This window comes from Haemaphysalis longicornis, unplaced genomic scaffold (assembly GCF_048455015.1).
Source record: "Haemaphysalis longicornis isolate Haplotype H1 unplaced genomic scaffold, Haemaphysalis longicornis Haplotype H1 scaffold_8, whole genome shotgun sequence".
NCBI classification, from domain to species: domain Eukaryota; kingdom Metazoa; phylum Arthropoda; class Arachnida; order Ixodida; family Ixodidae; genus Haemaphysalis; species Haemaphysalis longicornis.
This window is the reverse complement of record NW_027526445.1, coordinates 101405337-101431297: the sequence shown is the minus strand read 5'-3', so window position 1 is coordinate 101431297 and position 25961 is coordinate 101405337. Positions and strand designations below refer to the sequence as shown.

General features: G+C 44.3%; 1 protein-coding gene across 1 annotated transcript; it reads right to left on the bottom strand.

Annotated features, from left to right (window-relative positions):
* Nucleotides 1-2169: 2169 nt before the first annotated feature.
* On the bottom strand, nucleotides 2170-14515 carry LOC144149875 (uncharacterized). Its single transcript, XM_077681589.1, has 6 exons — nucleotides 14440-14515; nucleotides 13727-13808; nucleotides 11805-11879; nucleotides 10791-10983; nucleotides 6514-6639; nucleotides 2170-2572 (listed from the first exon to the last, which is right to left on the bottom strand). Exons 2-6 carry the CDS (start codon nucleotides 13791-13793, stop codon nucleotides 2329-2331), a joined length of 705 nt encoding a protein of 234 aa, XP_077537715.1. The 5' UTR covers nucleotides 13794-13808; nucleotides 14440-14515; the 3' UTR covers nucleotides 2170-2328.
* Between the last annotated feature and the right edge of the window lie 11446 nt (nucleotides 14516-25961).

The window sequence follows — 25961 nt, the reverse complement described above, 5'->3', positions numbered from 1 at the left end:
ACGTGAATTTGGCCACTCCCATACGTGTGTACGAACGCTACAGGGGCGTTCCCGAGAGAGGGTGATCTCGAGGTTTTATAAGGCCGAACTTGGCCGTTGGAAATTGTTCTGGTCTGAGCGCTGAGCTCAGCAGCTCTTGGAGGGACAAGGAGTCTCGACCGTTAGAGCTAGGTTGGGATTTGTGAGCCCCCTAGTCGAGGTTAAGATCGCGTCGGAGGTTTAGGGTGCAGCGCCGTACCGGGCAACTAGACAGATCTTGCGGCGAGACAGAGTCTCGGCCGTGGTTTCTCGAGCGGTTTGTGTACGCTCCGAGAATAGGAGAGTTAGACGAAGTTGAGAAGTTTGAGTGATTTGTGCGCACTCGGAGCTAGCGTCTAGCCGAAGTTTGAAGTTTTTTTCTTTTTATTTCTCATGTACCCAGTTTTCGTACTGTAAATAGCTGCATATAAACAATTCGTTTCACTTAATCAACCCCAACGCCTCGAGTTCGTGAATTCGACCACCATCTCCAGGAACTTCAACACCATCGCCCTGCCAGCCTCCTGCCAAATGAACCGGAGCCCGGGCGATTGGGTTCCTAATCCACACCGGACTACGGGGAAACGATCTTTACTGTCACCCTGCTAACTAAAACGCATGAGCCGGAGATCACATTTGCTGCTATGCATAGGCCTCTGTTAGTTACTTGTCCCGATGTCCCGATCACTGCTGTTTGTGAATGCTGGCGTCGGCAGTTCATTGGCGTTTGCGCTGTGGATCTTCGTTGCGTGTAGATCGGATTTATTCGCTGGACATGAAGCTCTGTTTTCCCTGTTACGTTCGGCACTTCGCGATTGTGTTACGGGAGCTTGGCCTTAAAGAACATTGGGATCTTTGTTCATGAATATTTAAAAGGACGCCGTTTTTATTGTTCATTTGTTAATAGATGCTGCGTTATTGCTTCATTGACTTTTTTCTTTGAAAAAGCTTGGTCTAGTCCCCCGCTCAATTTTTTACGTTCTGCGTGGAGAGGAGACCTGCCATGATTAGAGAGGACCCTTTTCGAGAGAGAGATAGGGGTAGAATACTTCCAACTGCTACTGCGGTGCCCGGGAAGACATTAGCGGTCATTGCTTAAGTACCTGTTATCTCGATATCTTGTGGGTCACTGGACCGATTCGTAGGTGCGTTTGTTGAGGCGTGGGCAGACGATTAGATTCCGTGGAGGGGCGAGATGATGGTGTTAAAGCAAGCACTCCGTTCTTTTATGTTGGCGGCTTCAAATATACTGGGAGTTTCAGCGTCAGCTTCTGCGTCATTGATCTGCTGCCTTGGGGTACATCTGACGGAGTCCCCAACAATAGCAGAGACCCATGTTGGTCACTCGTCATCAAGCAGAGGAGGTCAGATCAGAATTTTCCGCGCCGAAGACAGCTTTAGGACTGTTCGGCTTACAGCGGGGCTTAAATTCAAGGCCGAAATCGGCCCCTTGTGCCACAAAATCGCCGAGGTACGAGTTACGAAAACTGGAAAATATCGCAGACTTGCATGATTAATAAATATTTGATAACAATCTATTGCGATGGTCACAGGGCCGGCGTAGAGGATTGAGAACTTCGTTGTTATCACGTCTGTATCGCTAATATTTTGCTGAAGACCGAGTTGCCTTTCTTGCTCGTATTTAACAACGCGACTGCCGGGGTTACTGCGAATACTAAAACACGAATTTATTCCTAAGCATGAGCAGTGTAAGAAGTAGGTAGTAGTGTATAACTGGCCAAAACCATTAACAAAGTTGTCGGGTGGGTTTTCACACCTTGCAGTGAAAATGATTGACGAAAATTCCCCTTCGTGGCATGAGTAATTGTACAGTCTTCTGTGTCCGAAGGATGCGTCAGTATGTTTCGTGCGATCATTCCTGATTATGGCAACATATTCATCTCTAACAAAAATTTCCGTTGAAAAGCAGTGACCCATATGGTGAACAAAATCTTATTTCTAAGTGTTTTTATACAACAAATATACCTTTTATGATCATCATCTCGAACGAACTCGTTAAGAAATGAGCGTAAATTTGGTAAATAGGAAAAACTCAAGTATTCTAAGACACTCTTCAAAAACAAAAAAAAATCTGGAAAATGTGCAAAGTTATTTAGGCATAGTGCCGCAAACAGACACTTTGACAGAACGAAGCATCAGACTCCTCTTTTATTATCGGTTAATGTAGAGCTGCAAGAACTCTGACATGGTGAACACAGCTCTCCGACTTTACTTATTATCTTTATTTCTGGTGTCTTAAAATCAGCGAATAAGTAAATATTTCATAGTTCCGCTTCCTTCGTAACAAAATTACATGTTTTCTGCAGCCACCAACAGGGCATTCATTCCCATTAAAGGAAAAATATTGACCCAGAAAATTCGTACGAATTCGGGAAATAGCATTCCCAGCACCGGGGTCACTTGAGAAATGGTTGTGCCGAGGCCATTTAGACGTGCAATAATGTGCTCCATCCAAACGGGATGCAACTCCTTGGGACGAAGCAAAATTCCCTGACCTTCAGAACGTTGCTCTACTTCGAACACAACGGTGAACCTGTTGAAGGAAAAACATGCATAAGCAAAGTCAAAATACTAATATTGGTTGCGGTATTCACAGATGTTAACCATCTGTGACACATTACCACTGCAGTAGGATGTGTCGCGCATTGAATGCTGATGCTTATAAACACGTTTTAAGGCGACACTCTTTGATGTGGTATCGTTGTTACAACTGTTTTCTGGGTTGAATATTTAAGGGAAGGAGGAGAAAAGTGGGTGGAAAGGCCGAGAGGTTATTCAGGCTTTCAGCCCGGATTGCTAATCAGCACTGATGAGAGGGGTTCAAGAGATGAAAGAGACGGCACGCGAAAAAGAGGGGATAGGAACGGGGACTCGCACACACTTCATTCCTTTTGTGGGTGCTTTAGTTTTTCATCTGAGCCTCTGTCCTTCAAGGAATGCAGAAGGGCTTTTTTTGCCTTCTGAGAAGACATTTGTAAGGGCAGATGTTGTAGGATAGTCACTAATGTGAACGGTTGATTGTGCAATCGGCAATGCTCGGCGGCCAAAACGTGTCCTTCCGATGAATACGGGGGGCAGCGACAAACCACGCATTCGATTTCATCTTCAACATTGCAGCTCTCTCAGTCGGCGCTACTGGCCATCCCGATGAGAACGCAGTAGGGTTTTGTGAAGTCCACACCCAACCACCGCATACAAAGTAAAGTAGACTGTCATCAACACAGCCCACACAGAAGACTACGCTTGAGTAGATAGTCCTGGTTGCAAAGGGGCGGATGGGCAAAATCCGGTGTACTACATTGAATAATGGAGGCCTTGCGCCCGCACTGACGAAACACCCAGTGGCATCGGTTCTTGGTAGCGGAAACCTCATGGTGCTTTCACTGTCGTTGCCTGTCAGGACCGATGCATCAGCCAAAGCATGGCTGGTTATTTCACAGTGAATGAAAGCCATCAAAACAAATTTTTTTGGCTCTTTATGACGGCCCGGTTACATAAATCCTAAATTTCTCTCACCAGTTGGTGGAAAGGACACCAGTGCAGGGCTGCTCGTACACTTTGCAAGGTGCATTTGCAGTCGGAGAAAATAGACCATTTTTGGGGGGCAGCTTTAAATATAATTCAAGGAGCGCCACGGATGGCTGCACGTTAAGTAGCAGCCGAGCTCATGGTAAGGGCAACACGAAATAGAATGTTAGTGGATTCTGTCGGTATAAACATCCAAAATGCCGAGCTCAAGGACGTTCCAGTACCATCTAGGTATATATTGTCACGGGACCGGTCGACAATGCCCCATGGCGCCATAGCCCGGCGTCGAATACGAAGAGGAAAAACCGGGCGTGCAGACATCTGCCATGGCGGATTGTAAATAGTGTAAATAGATAATTATCCTTCATTGTTCGTTTCCTGCGACCACGTGACATTTTGGTGGAGTGTGCGGGATCATCCTCATCCTGGCCTCCGCATCGCATCGTCTAGGCTTGGGCGCAATCTTCGAGGGACCGTTCGCCATGTCGGGCAGCCCCAGCCCACAGCGACCAGTACTCGACCAGGTTTCCCTTTAAGTGTCCCCAGCCTATGAGCTGCCGATCAAGACCTTACGATATCGGCCGAGACCCGACGATTAGAAGATGCGCGTTCCCAGCCCTCTCTTCCGACGTGGTTTGAGTTCCTCAGATGGTTTGCTTCTGCCTTCAAAACATCGCTATTGTGGTGCCAGGCATCATCAAGTACGTCATCGTCATCATTGGCGGCACGGATTTCATTGTTTATACTCATCGCATCTCATCTTCACTGCCGCTATCGACGTCAAAACTTTCCTGCAGCGAGTCGACTTCATCCAGCTCGCTGCTCTATTCTTCCTGCGGATTCTGCGCGAAGGGAAAAGCTTTGCCGCGAAGTAATCGAGACACTGGTGTGACAGCTTGTGGACCAGGAGCTCCCTGGAGGTGCCTGATTCGGAGGCCCCAATTACCAAGCTGGACGTCGCACGGGCTTCTCCGACCGCACAGCACCCGTATTCTGCAATGACGTCCAACCCATCCATAAGCAGCCTCATGAACCACTGCTGCTTGGACTCGAGCGCTGCTATGACAAGGCCGAGCTGCCGATCGCATAATTTAACGGCGAAGGAAATCAACGACACGGCCTTCAACGCATAGCACTGTGGGCATGACCGGGGCGGACGTCTTTGCCCGGGGGAGTAGTTTCACGGGACCGGTGGACAATGCCCCATGGCGCCATAGCCCGGCGTCGAAGACGAAGAGGAAAAACCGGGAGTACTGACAGAGCGGACTCTGCCATGGCGTATTGTAAATAGTGTAAATGGATCATTATCGTTCATTGTTCGTGTCCTGCCACCACGTGACATTATGCTTCCTGTCAATGTGTTGTTCGTGCAGTAACTGCATGCAAAACGGTCTAAGAGCGAGTGTGGGAGGTTGGCACTCTTTCCAAAGCTCGGAACATAGGTACGAATCATAGGGGTTCCCGGGCACCTTAATAGGGAGAACGATGTGATCGCAGGCGTGTATTTGTACGGTAGTTCAGCCCTCAGTGCGGCGACAATGGCTCCGAATGAAGAGCGTGGTGGACTTCGAGGGAACAGCTCAACCTGGTGATATAGTAGCCTGTGAGGAGCCTTATGCGTAGGCGTACCGTCTTAGCGGTCAAATAAGTTGCTGTACGATGGTCTTCGGCAATGCATTCTGTTCCCATTGTTGACGCCCATCGCGGCAAAGTGAGAGACGTGGGGACAGCCTCCACTTCGGTGCTCTGGGTGATTAGTGGGACTTCTAGACAGCGACTTTACTAACGTTGTGCTAACTACTGTAGAGTATCGTGCCGTTTGTCGAAATCACTTTTAAGAAGGTTTTCAGAAGATTAATGCAGTAAAAAGACCTGTTTTAATTGTCGGGTTTCCTATGTCGGTTTTGCCGTTCGTAATATAATTCAGGTATTGTACTATCATGTCAAATTATAATTATAGGGAAGACGTGGTGTGTATAAGGAGGATTTCTATTGCTTCCCAAATACTGATTACACAAAATTTCTGTCTTCCTAAGCGCCGCCACCCCAACTTCTATGCTCGAATTGGATCGTAACCTAGAGGCGAAATCGATCGTGCAGTCCACGCCAGGAAACAAAGCAGACTCATGACTAGAGAGCCGAACGCAGCAATAGTGCACGCCCTTGAATTGTATCCCGTCTCTTGATAGCTCCTACTTGGTAGCAGCCCATCGTCGTACAACAGACTCCTCGAGGCAATAAGAGCGCAATATCTATTACACAGACTGTCATCGCGGCGCAATGAACTTCAGCCGCTCAAGTGCAACTGTGGCAGGTGTGACGTCATGACAAATGATCAGATTCGAATAGGAGAACGTCTGCTTCCGCTGGGAGCCTCGCCACTGCATTACTACATTACTAGGCAGGTCTAAGGGCTGCTTCTCCAGGGCTTGTTCGTCCAGTATTGTCACGAATGGCGCACCGGCTCGGCGGTCGGTGCGTGCTCTGAAGCGCAATCGACTCACTCAATAAACAAGGTTCATCCAGAAGCCAGCTTTTGAACAAGCAAGAATGTGTGCTACTTTCTCAGTGGATCCGCCACTTGTTCATCCAAAAGACCTATCATTCTTCTTCTTGACTGACGTTCTAACTTCGGATCGGAGCCAAATATATCATCGTACCCCACATACACAGAAGTATTTATCCGGATGCCCACGGATGTGACACATTGCCTGTGAATATTCGTAATAAAGAGTAGTTATCTGTTTAGCGCTCTAACCAATGCGCAAAATCATTGATAAGAAACCATACAATTTTAAATGTAACAGAAACAGTAAAGCGTTCAAAAGTGGCGACGAGCAAATCGCTTTCAGTAGCTTTGATCCAAAAGTCAGCCTGCGGTGCAGGCCCCTGCGATTGCACTAACAATCTTTCAAATGTTCGCGAGCATGAAACAGTGGAGCTCACCTTCCAAACAGGATGGTTGTTCCGATGTTTCCCTTTTGCGATTCGCAGTATCTCCATTCGGAGAAGAGGGCAAGGGGATCATCCAAGACAAACTCCACGTTTACCATTGTTTTCTGGTTGCCGTTGCTACAGCCCCAAGATGAGGAAATTGTGATAAGCACGTATTTTGCACGATTGAATCAATACATACAATGACACGCCAAATACATGCACTTCCAAAGCAAGTTCACATCAAAGGCAGTGGGAGGAAAGAACGAATTTAGCAATAAGTGCCACAAAAAAGGTACAGTAAGCAAGAAAATGATAGTAGGAATCTGACAGGTGAAAATAAAGCTTAGGAGATATTGTGTTCTCTCAAAAACATACCAGCGTGCGCCATGAAGAGACAAATAAGAAAATACTGTTATTTATGCAGTATATCCCGGAAGAAAACGCCGCTTTGGTTATTGCATGGACGTTGGACTAATTGACCTGCCACCGTTCCAATATCGAAGCGTACTCTTTTCCATAACGAGTAATGCCAACCGCTGCGGAAACAACACCAGTTTGTGTGCCTTGGATTAGTAAAAACCATGTTACCATTTTTGAGCCAGTATTAGCGGAGTGTAAATTTTGTGTAACCACCGCTCCTGCTTTTTCGATACCAAAGCGTACAACATTGGCGTAGCTTGCAATAGTGCTGCAGGGCTGCAGAAACAGCAGGGCTGGCGGCTCCTCTAACTCCATCAGAAACTCGGCTGTTACATCATCGTCATCATCATCAGCTGCAGCCAACAACGTCCACTGCAGGACGAAAGTCTTACCCATCGAACTTTAACCACCCCTGTGCTGCCCCGCTCGAGTCCTATCGTTGCCTACGAAAATCCTTATTTCATATCTTATTCGAGCAAATGGCTTTCCTCTTTGTTCATACCCGTCTCTCGGTGTCTGCGATGTCACCTTTCTAGTCAACCGATTGTCATTTTACTTAATAACGTTATCAGCTGAAGTCTATATTGTTGCCTTTATTTGAAATATAATACCTTCTACTCAAGTTTCATCTCTCATCGAGCAAGCTAGTTTCCAGACACAAAGTGTTACTCGGATATTATTCCTTTTATGGGCGGTTGACCCGACCAAAGCTTGCGTGGTATTTGCTTTGCAAGGCTTCAGGTTTCTAATCCATGTTTCATAGCTCCACTTTGTTCTTCAACTTGCCGCTCAGTTTTTTTTATGACAAGCACCCACGCCGGGATCGTTTCGCCCGCCGCCTTTCACAACTCTCCCTAAGTGGACCGCGTGATTATTATGGGCTAGCAATCTCGGTTAACTGGAATGCCAACGCCCGCGCTACCAGCCCAAAGTAAATGCACTGCCGCAGAAATGCTATTACAGAAAACCGGACACACGCCAGTTTCATAACGAGGGGGCAACCAATTGCAATCCAACCCCGGGAAAATGTTTATTTCAAATTGGTCTGGCTTGTTTTTGTACCCCTATTACCCGCTGCTATCCTGCGATGTCATATACGGAACTCTCAAAAGGGACTTTGAGTTGACTCCACATTGCTTACTTTATCTCGTTTTCCCCGCAGACGGTGATGTGCCATATGCTGGTTTTTTTCCTAATTATTATGCATAGGTTAAGAAAACCACGAATGCTGGTTAGGCACGCCTACCCAATAATGTCTTCCAGCTCACAGTTCTGCCAAATGATAATCAATATTATAGACGAGTATGACCGAAATGATTCTCACCCGGACTCGTATCATTCCTTATTGGTTGATCACTGTTGCACCCGTTTTAACCTAAGTGTACAGATTTCTTCTAAGTGTTGGGTTTGGTTTTTATGTTGTAATCAACACGTTTGTACGTGTACATAGATGTATGTTATTTTTCCTACATTGAGACGTAGTGCGAAAAATGACATAAGAAAATAAAATAATCGGTTGGCCCAGTGGTTAGGTCGCCGGTTTATAGCGTCAAGGTCCGAGGTTCGAATGCAGGTATCTCGGTTACCGCTTTTTTAATTGAGGCCTCGGCGGTTTCTCACAATGGCGGACGAATTTGTGCAGGCCTAAACCCCTCGGGTATTAAATATGTAGCGTACAAAGTTCCTTAAGCACCTACACTGGTATATTTCCTACACTGAACGGTAAGAATTCCCCTGGCGTTTCGTAACTTTGTAGCTTAATAAAACCTTGATTGTATATCTGTCAATTTTTTTAACAGGCGTACAGCAACATATTTTAGAAACATCAATTCACCCTAGACAAACTTTACAATATTTTCAAAGCATGCTATTCATGTCTCATAGATTTTTAGTTTTATCAGCGTTATCTTTCAATCTACGAAATATTGAAGCTATGACAACCACAAAAATAACACAGACGATGTATGTTTACAAAAACCGAAAAGAGTATTCGGCTCATGTACGCGTGCCGAAACGTCTTTTCGGTTTTTATAAACATACGTGGTAGGTGTCCATTTTTCTTTCGTTTTTCCCGTTTCCCGGTCACACATGGTTCCGTCATACTCTTTATTTCAATTTTGAGTATTCAATACACGTGATGCAAAATGCGATTAGTTATTCAATGAATTGCGTTTCCCATTAAATTGCACTATGCTGGCAGTCGACTGATGCATAAACGGAAACTTCAGGCAATCAATCTAGAGCGTCTTGAACGAAGCTCCATAAGAGAGGTGAAGAAAACTTGTAAATGAAAAACTGTATCACAAATAATACCCAAAATTATCCCACTTACACTTTATTTGTGTGCTTATATTCCTCCCCTTAAATAAATCCTGGAACATGTCTTTGGCGCATCGACGCCATTATCTCTACAAAACAAAGTACTTAATCTCGGTTTTGAGCCAAATTTAACGCAAAATTATTCAACACAGATTGAAGCTAGGCAAAGAATTGATTTTATTCCGGTCACCGCGCCATTTCACCGCAGTTTTAACTATTTCTCCTGCGCAAACCACTCGCCATAAAGTTCGAATCATTACGACTGGAGATCAGTTGTCTGCTGATTTTAAATAGAGTGGTCATGACCCAGGAGAACATAATCGGCAATAGCTCGCAGATATGGCTAAGATCACGGCTTGTAAGACAGAGGGCAAATACTCACAGAAAGTTCAAGCAGACAGACGTTCTATTTCGGCAAAAGGAGCAGCAAATTTAGAGACCTATTTTAAGCCCTCCATCTTCAAAAAGCCGCTCCTCAATGCATCAGTTAGCCATCTGTTGCGCTTAGTGGCCGAGAGGCACAATACGTAGACCCGCACGAACGTGAATGTCGTGCTTGGTGAGATCACGCGCGTAGAAGATTTGACAATACTGCTACCTGTGATGCTGTGGCCCCATGCCTTCTCTTCCTTTTTTGCGTATGGCGCATAAAGTTTATTGCACTTTTTTTATGCATGTAGCCGAATGCATGGAAACTTTGAAGTATTAAGAGCATGCCAATCGGAATTCTCGGGTATATATACTAGCGAAGCCCCAACTAAAGTGTCTGTTTACTCTTCAAACTTACGCTCATTATCATCATCACCAGCCTGTCTGCGGGGCAAAGGCCTCTCCCATATATTTCCAACAATCCTGGTCGTGTGCTAACGGCGATTAGTGTATTCCCGCCAACTTCTTTATCTCATCTGTCCTTCTAACTTTCTCCTGCCAACTGTCACACTTGCCTTCTACAGGGATTCACTCTGTTACACTTAATTACGTACGGTTGTCTTTCATTCGTATTACATTTCCTGACCACACCCACTTCTTCGTCTTAATTTCCAATAAATTGTAATTAACACGCCTTTGTTTCCTGATGCCCTCTGCTCTCTCCTTGTCCCTCAATATTACACCTATCCTTTTCCCTCCTATTGCTCGCTGAGCCGTCCTACATTTATTTTAATCAATTTTGGAAAGCCTTCAAATTTGTGCGCCGTGGGTGAGTGCAGACGGTAAAGAATAGAGGCAGCGTGAAAGTAGTGAAGGGCATCTAGGCAAGAGCCAAAATGAGCAGTACGCTCATGATAAAGGTACAAATAAACGTTATTCTCTGTCTTTCTCTCCTCGACTCGTCTAGTTTGGGCGCGATTTTATGAATAATAGCATACAGAATCGCATTTTTAAACTATATCACTCGAAATCACTATTTAAAGAATGACGAAAACAAACAAAATTGCAGGCAGCTCGTTTTCTGTCCTGTTTAATGCAGCAACATAGAATAATAAATTCCGGAAAATGGCAATATGCTTTGAAATGAGAAATTTAGCTCCGTAGAAAATCCGGCTTACCTATTATTGCAGTAGACATCGTAGGGTTTTAAAACTTTCAAGCGGTTCATTCCATCAAGGGAAGGGGGGCTAATAAAAATTTCGGTGAACAACTCTGCGTCCCTCTCATTCTTCATTGTATACTTTGGGGGCACCTTCGACAGTAGCGCAGCAACAGCGCGGTCGATCTGCTCACTTGGAACTCTGCAGAGATCTAAGAAAATAAAGTTTTCGTGCTTACAAATTTAAACCATAACGCAAATAAGGTCGTGAGAAACCATTTAGAATCCTAGTTTATTACAACGAATAAATCTGAGACCTGCTTTTGTATACATTGCCAGAAGTTTTGATACTTTCTCGGTGTGATCTACCGAATTGTAAGACTGGTAAATATGGCACAAAGAACTGCCCAAAAGAATATAAAGAATTTTTTAAGTTGTTTATTTTTGACACGAAAATGCATGTACTAGATTCAGTACTGGACAATTAAGAATACATGCGGTTTAACACGCTGCAGCGCCAAATTTGTACACTTTATGTGCAAACGTCTGAAGTTTTCTGTCTGTGTACTCTATGGCTATGTAGGTGCTTTGCTGAAATTATCCGTTTTTTCAACCTATTACCAAATTGAGCAGGAATATGAATTTTTTTGGCAAGCCTGAAGTTCTTTATGCTAAATTCCGTCTCAATAAACATCGACGCGTGTAGCCAATTACACCGTCGCTATTTTAGAAAAACCAAGGCGGCAGCTTCGAAAAATAAGGCTAAGAAGAACGCTTTATTTGAAAAATAATAAATTGATAAATGTAAACTTTACGAGAGCTTATTCGCCCACATCAACGTATATTAGAGCTTGAACAAAAAATGGAGAATTAGGAATGAAATTTTCTAGCTTGGCTTGTTCAAAAAAATATTGCATCTAGTTTGGGGCCGGAAATCTCTGCAGAACCGGCGTGATTCTTTGCGACGATCTCTGTAAACGTCGGTTTTCAAAGAGTTTGTAAATGGTATACGATTTCAATTTCTGGTACCTACCTGGCTGACTCGTGTGAGAGCGGTGGCTTTCTTCGAGCAGAGCCCTCTCGATGGCATTAAGTGAGTTAGCTGGAGCTGCACAAGAGAAAAACAATGAGTAAAACACAATTTTCAAAAACTGGGGGGAAGATTTTCGTTATGTAACATGCACCCTTCACTGCAACACCACCATTATTTCTACTCATGTAATACCTGAGCAATCGCTTTCCCTACTTTAAGTCCAGTGTATCGGCAGCCGTTATGATAACTTGATTACCCACCGCTTGATCATTTTCCGCATCGTATGCAATGCATAAACAGATTTCTTTTCTTGAAGTAACTTGATTTCACGCCAAACCCATAATTTCGCATACGTATCATTACGCTAAACTCTGCATTTTGCCAGTTTTCAAGGTTTATGGGGGTATTTGTTTTCTTTACCCATTTTCGTTATTATTGTTCTTAATAATTTTCTTACACCAATTTCTTTTTCCAAGTTCCCTCCGCACTACGTCTGCGGTTCCCCTACCCGTCATTCCGCTACCCGTCGATCCTTGACCTCCACCTGCATCTCAGCGTGCCTAATCTAGTACATGAACTTTCGTGACAAATAAAATACTTAAAAAAATTTATATTCATTTTGGCAGTTCTTTGTGCCATATTGTGCTTTAATTATTCCGTTAGACCAAAATAACTAAACAAAACTAACGCCAAACAGGGGCTAAAAACTAGCTAAAGATTTTCCAGCAACCATCTTGCCCTAAACTTCCTGAGATTAGGAGTTAATATACTGTATTATTGCTGCAAATGCAGTTGGTCATTTTCCATGGAATTGTTATGAAAATTTCTACATCATCCCAGAGTAGTACATCATCCCATCTACATCATCCCAAGACTTCACCAAGTCTTAGCAGTATATCATGGGAGGTTTCGCAACCGTAAACACCAATTGTTTTTTGGCCTGTACTTGGCAAATCAAGATTTTAAATTTGCCTTAGTCTCCCATTCCTATAGTCTACAGATTTCCTGCCTAAATTCACATCAAATAAGCATCCTTCAAGAGGTTCAAAGGGACACTACACCGATTCCAGAGCTTGGTATTTAGTCTTAGACGTCTTTTTCCATGTACAATTTTTTATACCTCAACGGTTACTATACTCACACTCAACTTGAACACCTTCTCCATTCTAGCAAGTGTTTTTAGGCATCCAGAATTCTGCACCCAGTTCTTTTTCGCGATACCATCGGTATCACATGAAAGGACTCGTATTCAAAACCTTAAAACCGCTTTACAGTTTTTCATACATCCATTCTTCTCTGAGTTTCGCATGACAAAATTCGGGGTTGCAAGAGATGTGGCTGATAAATAGAAATTCGCATTTCAAGTATAGATGCTTCTCGCCATATTGCTTCCATAAAAATCTCGAAATTAATTAGGTGTTGTCAACTTTAGCTCAGTCATTTTTAGCTCCAAACCGTGTTTACTGCACATTTTCGAGTGATAAATTGTTATGTGCTTTTTTGTAAAACAATACACTTGGAAATCAACGTGACCGTACATTAATCTTAAGATAGACTAAGCCACCACCGCTTGCCAACTGTGCAATACATTCCTGCTGTTTCAACTTCAAGCGAGCGACAAAATATCTCAGTGCTTTGTCTTAACTGCGAATAGATTACGTTTAACAATTACTAGATGCCAATGTCAGTTTTCATCAGTTACTGTTTTGTTTCTCATCGACAGTATGAAAAGCTATGTCGCGCATTCAAACTAAATCAAAAGGACTCGTAAATTGCTGGCGTTGCCGCTAAATTGCAATAACTTGCTGTTGGTGTGGGCTTTCATGTTTTGAGCATTACACTGGAGATCAATATATTCAGCCCGAATATGCTGGTTTGGAGTTTTAATGCGTGCATTGCCACATCAGTATATTTGGACTTACCATTGTCGACAATACCCGCCTTGGCATGCCAAAAAAAGGCAGCAAATAGGAAAGCAATCCTCCACATCTTTTCAGAAGACAACTGGAAAGAACACAAGATCGTAAGTAAACGTAGGATTTAAAAGTCTGAAAGATCACAATATTGCCCGCGACGCTCCATTACTATTCATATATTATTATTCACAAGGTGGGAAAATGGGATTTATATAGTTTGGGGTGCACGGATGGTCTAACAGAGATGACTATTTCAACATCGTGTGCACCGCAAAAAGCGTAGATGAAGCAGTCAGCAATAATGAAGAAATATGCTTTTAATTGTGTGAACGAAGAGCTGCCTCCGCTGGCCGTGCATGTACAATTTGGTTTTCAGTAACTCAGTGATACGTTTCAAAACCACGGAAGACATTGTATTAACGAAAATTTCCTAAGACGCAGCATTCTTTTTTCGTTTGTATATCATGACTTTTGCATGGCCGGTTTCAATTTGGCTGTTTCTTTGCTTGACAAGGTAACTAATCTTGTTGTGTGTAATATATTTTATTCATGGCGGTTGTTCCCAATTAGAAACTAAAGCTCCAACACATTTCGGCCAAGCACTGAGAAAAATGCACACGTACATAAATTTTCCTAACCTAGTTACACATTACGTAGAAAGCCGCCAACACTAATTTGTACCCGAAAAATTTCAAGACGCAAAATCAGAGAAGCCTTACCTTTGTCCAACCGTAACGTTGCAATGAAAAATGCTGTGTAAGCTAATACGGGAAAATGCTCTTATATAGGCTGCTCGAAAATAGCAGTTCTGTTTGTCTTGTTCGAAAGCGTGCACATCGAAATCAACAGTCCAATTATTTTGAGGAAGTATTATCTTCAGCGTCATTAGAAGCCTGCTTTTGTTTTTATCGTGCTCACTCTATGTGTGACGGCTTCCTTCATTAGCACTTCCGACGGAGAAAAACACCAGCCGGCAGTACGATAAAGCCCATGTTTCATGGTTTGTTGCGGGGGCTTCTCTAAGCATAATACTCCATTCCAATCTGTGTATTGCGATTCGAATCAAAACAGTTTGCACAAGCATGCCACCCCGTCCGAAAGATTGAATTTTCGCATGCAGTCGTAGTTTATTGAAATTTAGCGAGCTTACGTATGAATTCTTCTTGACCAAGTTAGGTATTTTTATCATGTCTAGCTCCACATAACTTAAAAACGCATTTGGGTGGCATTGGTATGTGTGGTTCAATTTTATTTTATCCGAACGTGCATTTTGAACTCCCACGGAAAAAATATCGCAAATGTTAACCTGTTCTACTCAGTTCCCTTCCGGAAATCATTTCGACCCGATGGTTAAGTTCGATTAAAGCGACGCTTAGATTTAAACAAAAGTCAGTGTAAATAAAGCTAGCTGGAGTGCGGTGGTCCAGTCGATGACAACTACCAGCCGAACTTTACATCCGCCGGTAACAATGGGGAGCAGTTTCAATCAATCAATCAATCCATCAATCAAAAAATAATCTATCACTCTACTACTCAATCGATAAATTCATAAATCGTCATTTAACCTTGTGATGGCAGTGCCCCAGGCCTAAAATTTGCGAATTTCACGTAGTGGTGGCCGGCAACCTGAGGCAAAGCTCCGGAATCATGCCGTTCAAAACTCGCCAATCAGGAAGTGCTTTTCTAAGTATATCTGAATGCAAAGAAGAAGCGCAGATATCTGAAGGCCACAAATCATTGTCCTGATTTTTGCTTGGGGTAGTCGCGTATACCACAAAGTCGTCTCCCGCAGCGTCGCATACGTGCCCACACGCTGTGCGGATGTCAGCACCAACTTTTTTTCCTGCCAGTTTTTCACACTCGGCCGACGGAAGCGGGGCAGGAGGAGTCCTCGTCGGCACCGCAAATGAGCTCTGTACGGCGATCCGTACAAAAACGCTTGTTTGATTTTCACTGATTGATTGTGGGATATCAGGCGCTCCTTAGCGGAACACTTTAGGTTCATTTTGCTCGCCCGTGGATATTTAGCCTGCGCCGAAATGATGACACACGGTTTTTTGTTTTTCTTTCCATGAGAAAGGACACCATCGTGATCAAGGTGGAACCAGTGCAGTTGGGCTTAGGAGCGCAACGCCATTGTCACTCAGGTACCGCGGTGAGCTTCTGTCTAATTTTGGCTGTCCTTAAAAATCTCCTTAAAAACTTTCTTCCTATACATGTCTATTAAACAAGAAAGAAAGGGTTCTATTAATAATTTCTCCTTCAAGCACATCAATAAAGCGATATGTATAAGCTTGGAAATTACAAATAAAAAGCGCATATGTCGCTGGGGAGTGTTTCTTCCTCTCTGCACTATTTTGTTCGCTTTTTACGGCGCGCCACTGGTTCCTCCCAAAAAACCCCGCTCCTCAGATGTGATGACTCTAATGTTTTCTTGTATCTTGAGCTCCGCTGATTGCAGGTTGCGGTGTTTGCTATAGGCCGCACGTCAAAAGGACAGTTCAAGTGGCGTAGAACTTGTAATCAGGAATATCCCGGTTAAGAATGCATTATCAACCTCACTGGGAGGATGGGGGAACTATTTTTGCGGTTTTGCAGCAAATACTGCCGGCGGCATGTCAAAAAATATTTTAAAAAGCAGAAAACCCATAAAAAACGTGTGGGTCCACACCGCTTTCTCAGTTCTTTATAGCGGCCTTCTTTTGAAGGCACAGAGTAAACCAGCACTGCCCGCAAGCAAGGTGCACGCGTGTTTCGACAAGTTGCATCTATATTTCTTAAATAGAAGCATGTTGCAGGAAGCGTTAATTGACCAAAGGTGCCTCAACAGCCCGCCGACGCTGCGTAGACGGTGCTTCTCGTCAGAACTGCGCCAGAAATGTCGCCCACAATCAGAACCTCTGGTTTGTGTTTCACACAGTATAATTAACGACGTAGATACGTATAAATGGCGGTGTGCAAAAATCTTGTGCCTTCTGTCTAACGATGACGTTGGTTGAACGCGCAGCTTTCTTGTGATGCATGCTTTTGTTGCCAATCCCGAACTGCTTGTATGTGCTACTTTAGAGGTACACACCACTGTTCTGTAACCCCACCAGCAGCTGTGAGGTGAGTTGGACCGTAACCTATAAAGCCCGTATAGGTTTCGCCTGAATCACCGATTGGGACAAGTTCAGAAAGACTCGAGCAAGTAGAGAAAGGAACCCGAGGTCGTCCTACGATGATTCGGCCGCTGAAATAATGGATTGCAAAACCAACACCCAAATGATTGCTGCTACGTATTTAACACCGCACGTGGATACGAGACTTCTCCACCTGTGCGAAGCCAGGCGAAGCTTTACCAGGAGATTGAAAGACAGAGGCGCAACAAAAAACCCTGAAAAAGATCGCTATATCTACAAACAAACGGCTCAATACGCCTTGTCTTTATGCAAAGAAAACTGGCTTCAACTTTGTGATGGCCTGAAGGGAACCTTATCCACCAGAAAGACTTAGTTTCTCCTCTGTAACCTGATCGACCCTGTAACCAGCAAGGGGGAAACCAATCGCGATATGATCCGCACAATCAATTCATATCAAGCAGACTCGAACCAGCTCCTCAAGGATCTTGAAACAAAGCATCTCCAAACTGAAAAAAGCTTCCACCCACTACCTTACACTGGAAAGCCAAATGAAGGCCTCGACACTCCGTTCAAACTGTACAAACTCCGGGCTGTAATTTCCTACAACAAGCGCTCTAGGAACCGATCACATCTCGTACAAACAATTAGCCAACCTTTACGAAGAGGCCCTCAAGACCTTGTTGGAGTATTTTAACGACTTTTGGACTAAAGGCAAGATCCCACAGCAGTGGTAAACGGCCGAGATAAGATTTATTCCCAAGCCAGGAAAATCCCGGCATATGGATAATTTGCAGCCAATATTCCTCACATCGTGCGGGAGAAAGGTGATGGAAAGGGTTGTGCTCAACCACATGCGGCAATACCTGGATGAAACCAAGCAAATGCCATACACTATGTTCGGATTTCGCAAGCATCTTGGAACCGAGGACGTGCTCATACAGCTTAAAGAAGAAATCATCGCCCCCACCACTCGACACTCCCCGCGAGCAATACAAGCGCTCGACCTAAAAGGTGCTTTTAATAACGTGTCGGACCAGGCATTTCTACGAAACCTTAACACAGGGTGCAGGAAGCGAACATGCAACTACAATGTAGACTTTCGTTCAGACCGAACAGCCACACTCAAAATCACGGATATCACCTCAAATCCCATCACCCTCAGAAGTAATCGTACAGCCCAAGGCTCGGTCCTCTGCTCACTCTTATTTAATTTCGCGCTCCTGGGTCTACGGGCAAGTCTAGAGAGTATTCCGACTTTAACCAATGCGCTCTACGCAGACGATATAAAGATTTAAGCTGGCAATGACTTACTCCGCAGACTTCAAGACTGCCTGCAGCTAGCAGGCGATGCTGTAAACCAGTACGCAAAGGAAAGTGGACTGAAGTGTTTCCGGCAGAAGTCAGAACTCTTGGTGGCCCGGCGTCGTCGCACTAAAAATGACAAGGATCAAATCGAAGTCACTTTAGGCAGACACACAATTACGCCCTGCACTTCACTCAGGGTGCTTGGCCTTTTTGTGCAAGCGGATCCAAAATGGAACATAATGCTCCAGTCCCTGACCAGAACGACCGAACAAGTCGTGCTTATGATTCGTAGAGTCACTTATAAACACCGGGGCATGAAAGAAGACGATACCATCCGTCTTATCCAGGCCTTTGTTCTATCGAAGCTGACATACGCAGTGCCCTGCATGACTCTAACCAAGACAGATACGGAAAAACATGACACCCTCATTCGTAAAGCCACGAAGCAAGCCCTCGCGATCCCCGTCAGCACGTCAACCTATCGGCTCTTTCGCACGGGTCTGCACAACATTGTAGATGAGCTCATAGAGCGCCAACTCTCCAGCCAGAAAGTACGGCTTGCAATGACAAAAACCTGCAAAAAAATGTTGAACCGAATCAAATGGAGCCCCCCAGACATGAACCCAAAAGGCAGCTTCCTGAGAGGTGGGGGCATAATATTTTGTCCAATCCACTGCCAAAGAACATGCATCCAGTTCACCAGTCTGGTCGACGAGAAGCTATAGCGAAAGCCCTAAACAAGAAATACGCCACCCTCCCGGAAACGACCTACACGGATGCAGCCACAATTATTGGGTAGAAGAGCAAAGACAGTGGTAGTCACCAGAAAGACAGAGTTCCTTGTCCCTGCCACTGTAATACCCGCATCGACGAAAGAAGCGGAGGAGCTAGTTGTGGCACTGGCCCTCGCACTGACGGAAGCCACGGTGGACATAACACACTCCCAAGAAGCGTGCAGGAGCTTCTTCTCGGGTTGGGTGGCACCACCAATACACCGCATGCTCTCAACCAAATTCGCTGACAGAAAAAAAGTATTATGTCGGCGCCTGCCCATGCTTCCATGGAGGGCAACAAATTTTCCCACATAAGGACCCGAGAACTTCCTGACCAGGCCTCGGAAGACGTGGAGAAACCTGTACCTTTTGTAACATACCAAGAAATGATAAAACATTACAAGCTTAATCGACGAACTGTCCCGCTACCTTACCCAAACCTCTCGAAATCTCAAAAAACAACACTTAGGCTTCTACATACCAACACGTTCCCGCATCCAATTAGGCTTCACCGGCCGCAGACCATCCCACCGGATTGTCTGCGGCCTGCAAAATTCTAAGCAAACTTAACAGGAGATATACGCTTGCAGACGAAGCTCATTGCGCTTAAACAAAGTGCAAATTTTTTATAACAACAAAAATTGTGGGGTAAACAATTTAAGTTACGAACATACACGTAAACATAGAAGCACCAGTCCCTACTGTAGCCCTATGCCGTCCGGCACGTCGACCTGACGCTGGTCAAATGGCCAACGGACATTTACTAATGTGACTCTGTCAGAATACCCTACGTTTCAAGGAACGAGTACTATCAACCGTAACAGACAATATACACGCACAAATCCAGCGAAAAACAAAGCGAGGGTGGGCAATCGTCCCGAGCGCTATGGTTGTGACATCTGAGAGTACCGACAGCAACCAGGCCGTTCCATTCTTTTCTGCGGCTTTAGTCCGCATACTTACATTCGCCTTAGTACTTGACCAGGATGCCTCATCCCAGACGTCATTAAACATGTTATTCAGCGATAGAATAAATGTTTGGCTGAATTTATTTCGTATTTCTCAGTACATAAAGCATCGCTTGGAGCACGACGAGCGCTGGGAACACCGTAAAACACCAAACCTTTGAAATAAAACCCAATTGCATTCTGTCGACATGGCCCATTTGTTTGAGTACAATCCCTTTGAACGTGCATAGAGCCTACGTCTGCGCTAATGAGAGTTGCATTTCCGTTTCTTTATTGTTTACAAATTCCTTCAGTAACCTTAGCAACGCGCACTTTTCACCATAACGTCTGTAAAGTCTTTATTGCGGTTTGTGAATAATTAATACAGTGAAATATAAGTAATTGCAGCACTGTCGATTTAAACAAATTACTGCCAAGGACTTTAAAAACATATCTTATCGTTTGAGTAAAAATATGTTTCCGTTAAGGGGCTTAAATGAATTCGAACAATCCACGCGACGACAAAATGTCACATTGGAGGTTTGTCTGCCGAGATGTTTTATGGTTCACGTGGCAGGTCTACCAGTCTACCCTTTTTTAGCGACAGCTGTTGCTATTAAACGACATATCATTAAGAAAGCATACCTATACCAAGTCGTGCAGAACTCCTCCTCTGTGTGTGATTGCATTATTTGACGGAACTGGCCGAATAATGGCTTAGTACAGAACAGAAAGCTCCCTAACTGGAGGCAGACGGACGAGCAGCAATGACCGGACTTAGCTTTGCGGACGTCCCGACCATTTCTCCGCTCAAGTAAACCGTTTTAAAACTATTTGAGGTCAATCACAAAGGCTCGAAATTATTTTGTGCCCTTCAAAATATTCCCAACGGAAGGTAGATTGATATTTCAAGAAATCTGTGCACGCGTAGCCACCAAGAAATACGAGAAACATAGCGCTGCAAACGCAGTGCTGTTGAAAAAGGTAGTAGGTAACTTGTCTGTCTGTCAAACATCGTACACATCCTTGGTGCTGGAGTGCGTCCAGAGCGGTAGCCTGGACCACTGAAGCCTGGGAATATGTACTGCACGTGAGCGCGGCACACGGGCCCTAACACTCTTTCATTCTTATCATAAAATGAACATCGACGCCTGCTGCATTGTTGCCCTCGCCGGAAGTTGTTTACGTCACCGGCGGCCATTTCGACAACCGCACACTGGGCCCCCTCTGGTCATTTCACACTCTATGACGTTCGATATTCGAGTTTAAGGGGGAGGAGCTGTCCTCTCTATTGATTGCTTAAATTCAGCTTTCATTGAAGCCACCCCCCTCCATCCACTCCCTCTTCAACCAATGCAGACTCAACACTACCACCCGTAGCCCTCGCATCGTCAAGACAGTATGCTTAGCCTTGTTCCATAGTGCATCGACTGTTCATCGAGCTTTCGTTTCAAAAATGGGGGTCAATGTGGCGGCGCCCCAGAATGTACAGTATTCTGCTGCCGCACGTTGCCAATATACAAAGCGGAAATGGTGGGGCTGAGCAACCATAGATGAGTGCTGGCCACGCGCTGCTGTGGCGCGGCAAGCTACCAGCGAAAACTAAGCAGGGACTCCATTTTGGGTTCACCCGGTGGAAGCATTCGGACGTGTATTGCCGTATGTGTAGCCGGCTATCGCGAAAAATCTTTCACTGTTCCTCCTTCTACGGTTTAAACATTTTCTTAAGACATGGACCATAATGTTTTCCCGACGCCTGTATTCACAGCTGAGGATATCACTGGAGGTGTGTCGAGAACGAATCAAGAGTGTTTGCATATTTTGTGTTGGGAAAAGTTGGTTTACGGTGCCCCATCTATCCTGCCAGTTAATCGCATCCCGGGCTCCCCGCATACGCCTCAACCTTTTTTCTGCTTGTATTTGCGAATATGCTGAGCAGTGTACAGCAAAGACGAAACACAGCCACAGTGACCGTAATCACTAAGGGGTAATGGTTTTACACGCTCGTGGGTCATTTACATATTTGGGACAGAATGGCTTTGAATTTCAGAGACAAAAGCACAAAAACAAATTCTTGGAAGGATAGAGAGAGAAACTTTACCGATGTAGAGGTCGGCGTAGCAATGAACTTGGCTTGCGTTTACGTTGATTGACAACTAAGGGAGAAGATCGGCGAAAACATGTCAACGAAAAAATGTGCACAAGGCGTCACATCCACAAGACCAACAACGCAAACAGGCACAGGAACGCGCTCACACATGGGAGTATGCGGGATTAAAACGTTCACAAAATTTTGTTCAAACCTGAGTCACGAAGAAAAGGCCGTAATCAAGGTCCGCGTAGCTAGTCTAGCAGCGCATGTCGAGTATCATAATTCGATGACTTTGCAACGGTTCAGACTTGCATCAGCTCGGAATCGCAAACTTATCTGGGCTAAGCCATGGTGAATAGAAGAAAGCACAATGGGGGTGTATGTTCTATGTCCTCGCGAACTCTGTGTAAGGCCGACAGAGGTTGGCCCGCTCACGCGTCTCTTGCATGCATCCTTTGGTAGCAACCTACATTTTACCTACACCAATTGCCATCCGGAAAATGCAGGAGGGATCGATTCTGCAGTGATGGTACCAATTATTTTTAGTGTTTTTCAACCAGAGCTCTTGATACCCGACCAAGAATACGGCCGCCGCTGGAAAAAGCAAATGTAAGGTAATGTTGATTTCGCAATGGTTTGAAGACATCAGTTCTTAGCAACACTTTACCCACTCTTAGTGCATACTACCGCACGCTTAAAGAAGAGATAGAAAAGTTTTGAAAGAGAACCTTTGCTTGGTCGAGGCTTTCATAGGACAATATGTCGTCACGTTTTCACAAGAATTCAGAGATGGTATAGCCTAACTAAGACTACAGTGAGCGTCAAGAACACTTGCAATAAGGTAAAAGAAACGTTGATCGATACATTTATACACAGGTTTAATAAACCTCTAAATCTTGCTGCACTGCTTAGATTTGTCCGTATTGTTGAGAAAAAAACAACAACCTAAGGCATATTAGAGGCAATAAATCAATATGTAGGCGACATTTAAAATAAGGAGGCGTAAAAATCGTAAAGCGCGCGTGGTGCCCCTCGTGACTTGAAGGGCTAATAGGGCCACATTGCAAAACCTTAAAATTTTATTTTTGTTTAGGTCTTCAGAGTTGCCTGAAAATTTGTGCTGTAATTCTGTACTTTTTTCCTTACCTCATTTCCTATGCTTTTCCCTCAAGCTGCTTTTTTTTCATTTTTATTCCCCTATTTTTGATACCGGTTTGGTTTGTTCGATTGTATACACAGACAAGCGTACTGATATATACATTGTTCACACATTGTGTAGGGGGTTGAAAACTTCCGTCTTGCAGAATTTGCTTTTTGTCTCTGTCTCCCCTCGCTCGATGAGAAAAAAGATGTTTTGATTCAATTCAATTCTCTTAAAAAGCTGTAAAATACTGCTCTGCCTTGTAACAACCAAAATAATGGAACTGTAGTGGAATGTGTTCCGACAATATTCCAGAAATCTGAATCTTAGAAGCTCTGGCGTGTTCCCGGTTCCATACTGAAGTAAATTGCGCAATATTACAAAGACGTAAACGAAAACGAAGAGCTAGGAACGCGGCTCATTAGTCAAGCACCCTGCCGGAAGTACTTTTAGTAAAAAAAATGAAATAGACAAGAAACGCAACGCTGAAACACAATGAGGAAGTAAACAAATGAGCGCCAATCAACCGTGTGAAGGTGGTTGGAAAGCGAAGCTGTAAACGACACACGCAACGATTCCTGATTGAATTGAAATGGAAATCACAGACAGGTAAAATACACTTTACCGCACCCTTTATTACTTCAAAGAGATATTCTTTGCCAAGGTAACATCAACGCGTGATCCATGAATAATGTTCGGTTAAGTTTTCTTGGTGAAGCACAAACTTGAATTGAAATCACAGACAGGTAAAATACACTTTACCGCACCCTTTATTACTTCAAAGAGATATTCTTTGCCAAGGTAACATCAATGCGTGATCCATGAATAATGTTTGGTTAAGTTTTCTTGGTGAAGCACATGAGTGGAAACGTTTTTATAAAATTAAAAGGTCATGCCCGGTGTTAGACGATCTCACTTGTCCGTCTCGGCCGCCACAGACGGAGGTGACGTAATTGGCTGCAGAGACGGGGGGAAAGTGAGATTCCATGCGTTTGTGTGAGTTTCCTTTAATTTTTACGAACTCCTAGCGCACTCGCAAGGCGCTAACACGGCCGCTACATGTTCCGTGGGTGGAGCGTACAGTGGCGCGGAAGGTCGCGTGATGCTATTATGTGGCATGAAGCGAGAACGCAGCGGGTGAACTCGCAGATGTGCACGGTGTGTGCACCATCTGTCTCCCCAGTATCCGCATGTGCTCGTAGCTCAATCGGTAAGGCAATGAGCCATCGCTCCGTTTCTTTTTTTGGTGCAGGTTCCATTCCTGGAAGTGCTAGAAACTTCTTTTATTTGTTCGTGGGAGATTTCTGTTGACACCAATGGTCGCGAAAGAACCGCTGCGGGGTAGAAGTAAAAAGCTCCGCTTTAAAATCGCTCCTCAGAATCACCGGAATTCCCTTCAGTCAGGACAGGTTCAGACTGTTGCCACAACTATCGTAATAATTTTAAAGACTGAGGCAATTTCACATCACGGCCGACCCAACTGCGTGACACGCCGTTTTCTCACGTCCATAGATCCCGACATGAATTTTGCTTCGGTAGTCGGAACATAAAATAAGAGTTAGAAACTTCAGGTGACACGCCAAATTCCTATTTGATGCTATAAATAAATAAGCGAGGAAGGCAGATCTGGCAGCCTTGGAAACGTTGGCTCGTTGAGACGCGATTTAATTACACTTAAGGAAGTAGGCGGTGGTGACGTTCTGGCAACGGTTAACCTGGTGCTGGGGGGATTTGTGGTCAGTTACTCAATACATTTGCGTTGGCGATATTTAAAAAAGCAGAAAATGATTAAATTCCACAAAATGTTGTAAAGCTCCGGCTAGGTATCTCAGGTTAGTTAACTGAAGCTGTGACGTTACGTGCAAGGCGATAAACACAATCAGACAATAACGCTAACTGAGAAACGCGGATGCAACCCTGAATTGTCAATTATATCATTATGCATCTGAGGACTACATTATTGCAATTGTGGCTTTATAATACGGCACCGAAACTTTTAACGAAAGTGGGTTAGATTTATTGGGAAGGTGACAGCAGTAATTATTCTATTTTGGGGTTCTTATGTTTCTTCTTAATCGTCCTGAATGGCGTTAAAATGATGTTATTCCGTTTTTGTGGCTTGGGAGGGAAACTACAATCTGTCGGAGACGTTATACGATCCTGTGTTCTTAACGAGCTTTTACTGGTGGCAAAAAAATTTCATTTATTTCTAGTGAAAGGAGGTTCGCGCCCCGAAACATGCGAAGCCCTCAGTCATTGGCTCCTTCTCCAGCTGCTGGCCTGCGTTGTTTGTCCACCAACTGTTTCTGGTCCTCAGGATACTGGGTGCACAGCGGGGCCCACCAATGCTAGAGGGTTGGGTGCGAATAATAGCGCTCCTTGTGTCTTATGCCAACCTAACGTGATGTGGTACAGTGTTGTATCTCCGTTACAGTGTGGGCATGTGTGTGGATATATGGTTGGGTGTATTATATGTAAAAAACTGAAACGTGGCTTTATGGTTATTTGTAATTAGCCCCCCGCTGCAGCTTCTTCTAAAATGGTCTTCTGATGGGTTGGTGGATAGGTCCATCCGGTAAAATGGTTTCATTTGGTAAAATGGTAAAATCATTTTATTGGGAGCGTGAGAGAGCAGAGCAGTTGCTTAAAAATGCGCTAAAAACAACGACAGAAAAATCACGAAGAACGACGAGACAAATGTGCTTTTTCTTGTCGTTCTGTTTTTTTTTCTGTCGTGGCTTTTAGCGCACTTTTTTGTGAAGCAATACGCACACACTACCCCTACAGCATATTTTACAGGGCACTTGTTACAGGTACTGAAGTGTCGGAATGTATGGCAGGTATTGGTTGGGATTCAAGGG

Coding starts and splice junctions, on each gene's coding strand:
- LOC144149875 (XM_077681589.1), bottom strand. CDS start 13,793: ATGTGGAGGATTGCTTTCCTATTTGCTGCCTTTTTTTGGCATGCCAAG. Junction 11,880..13,726: donor GGCGGGTATTGTCGACAATG/GTAAGTCCAAAT, acceptor TCTCTTGTGCAG/CTCCAGCTAACTCACTTAAT. Junction 10,984..11,804: donor CTCTCACACGAGTCAGCCAG/GTAGGTACCAGA, acceptor TTATTTTCTTAG/ATCTCTGCAGAGTTCCAAGT.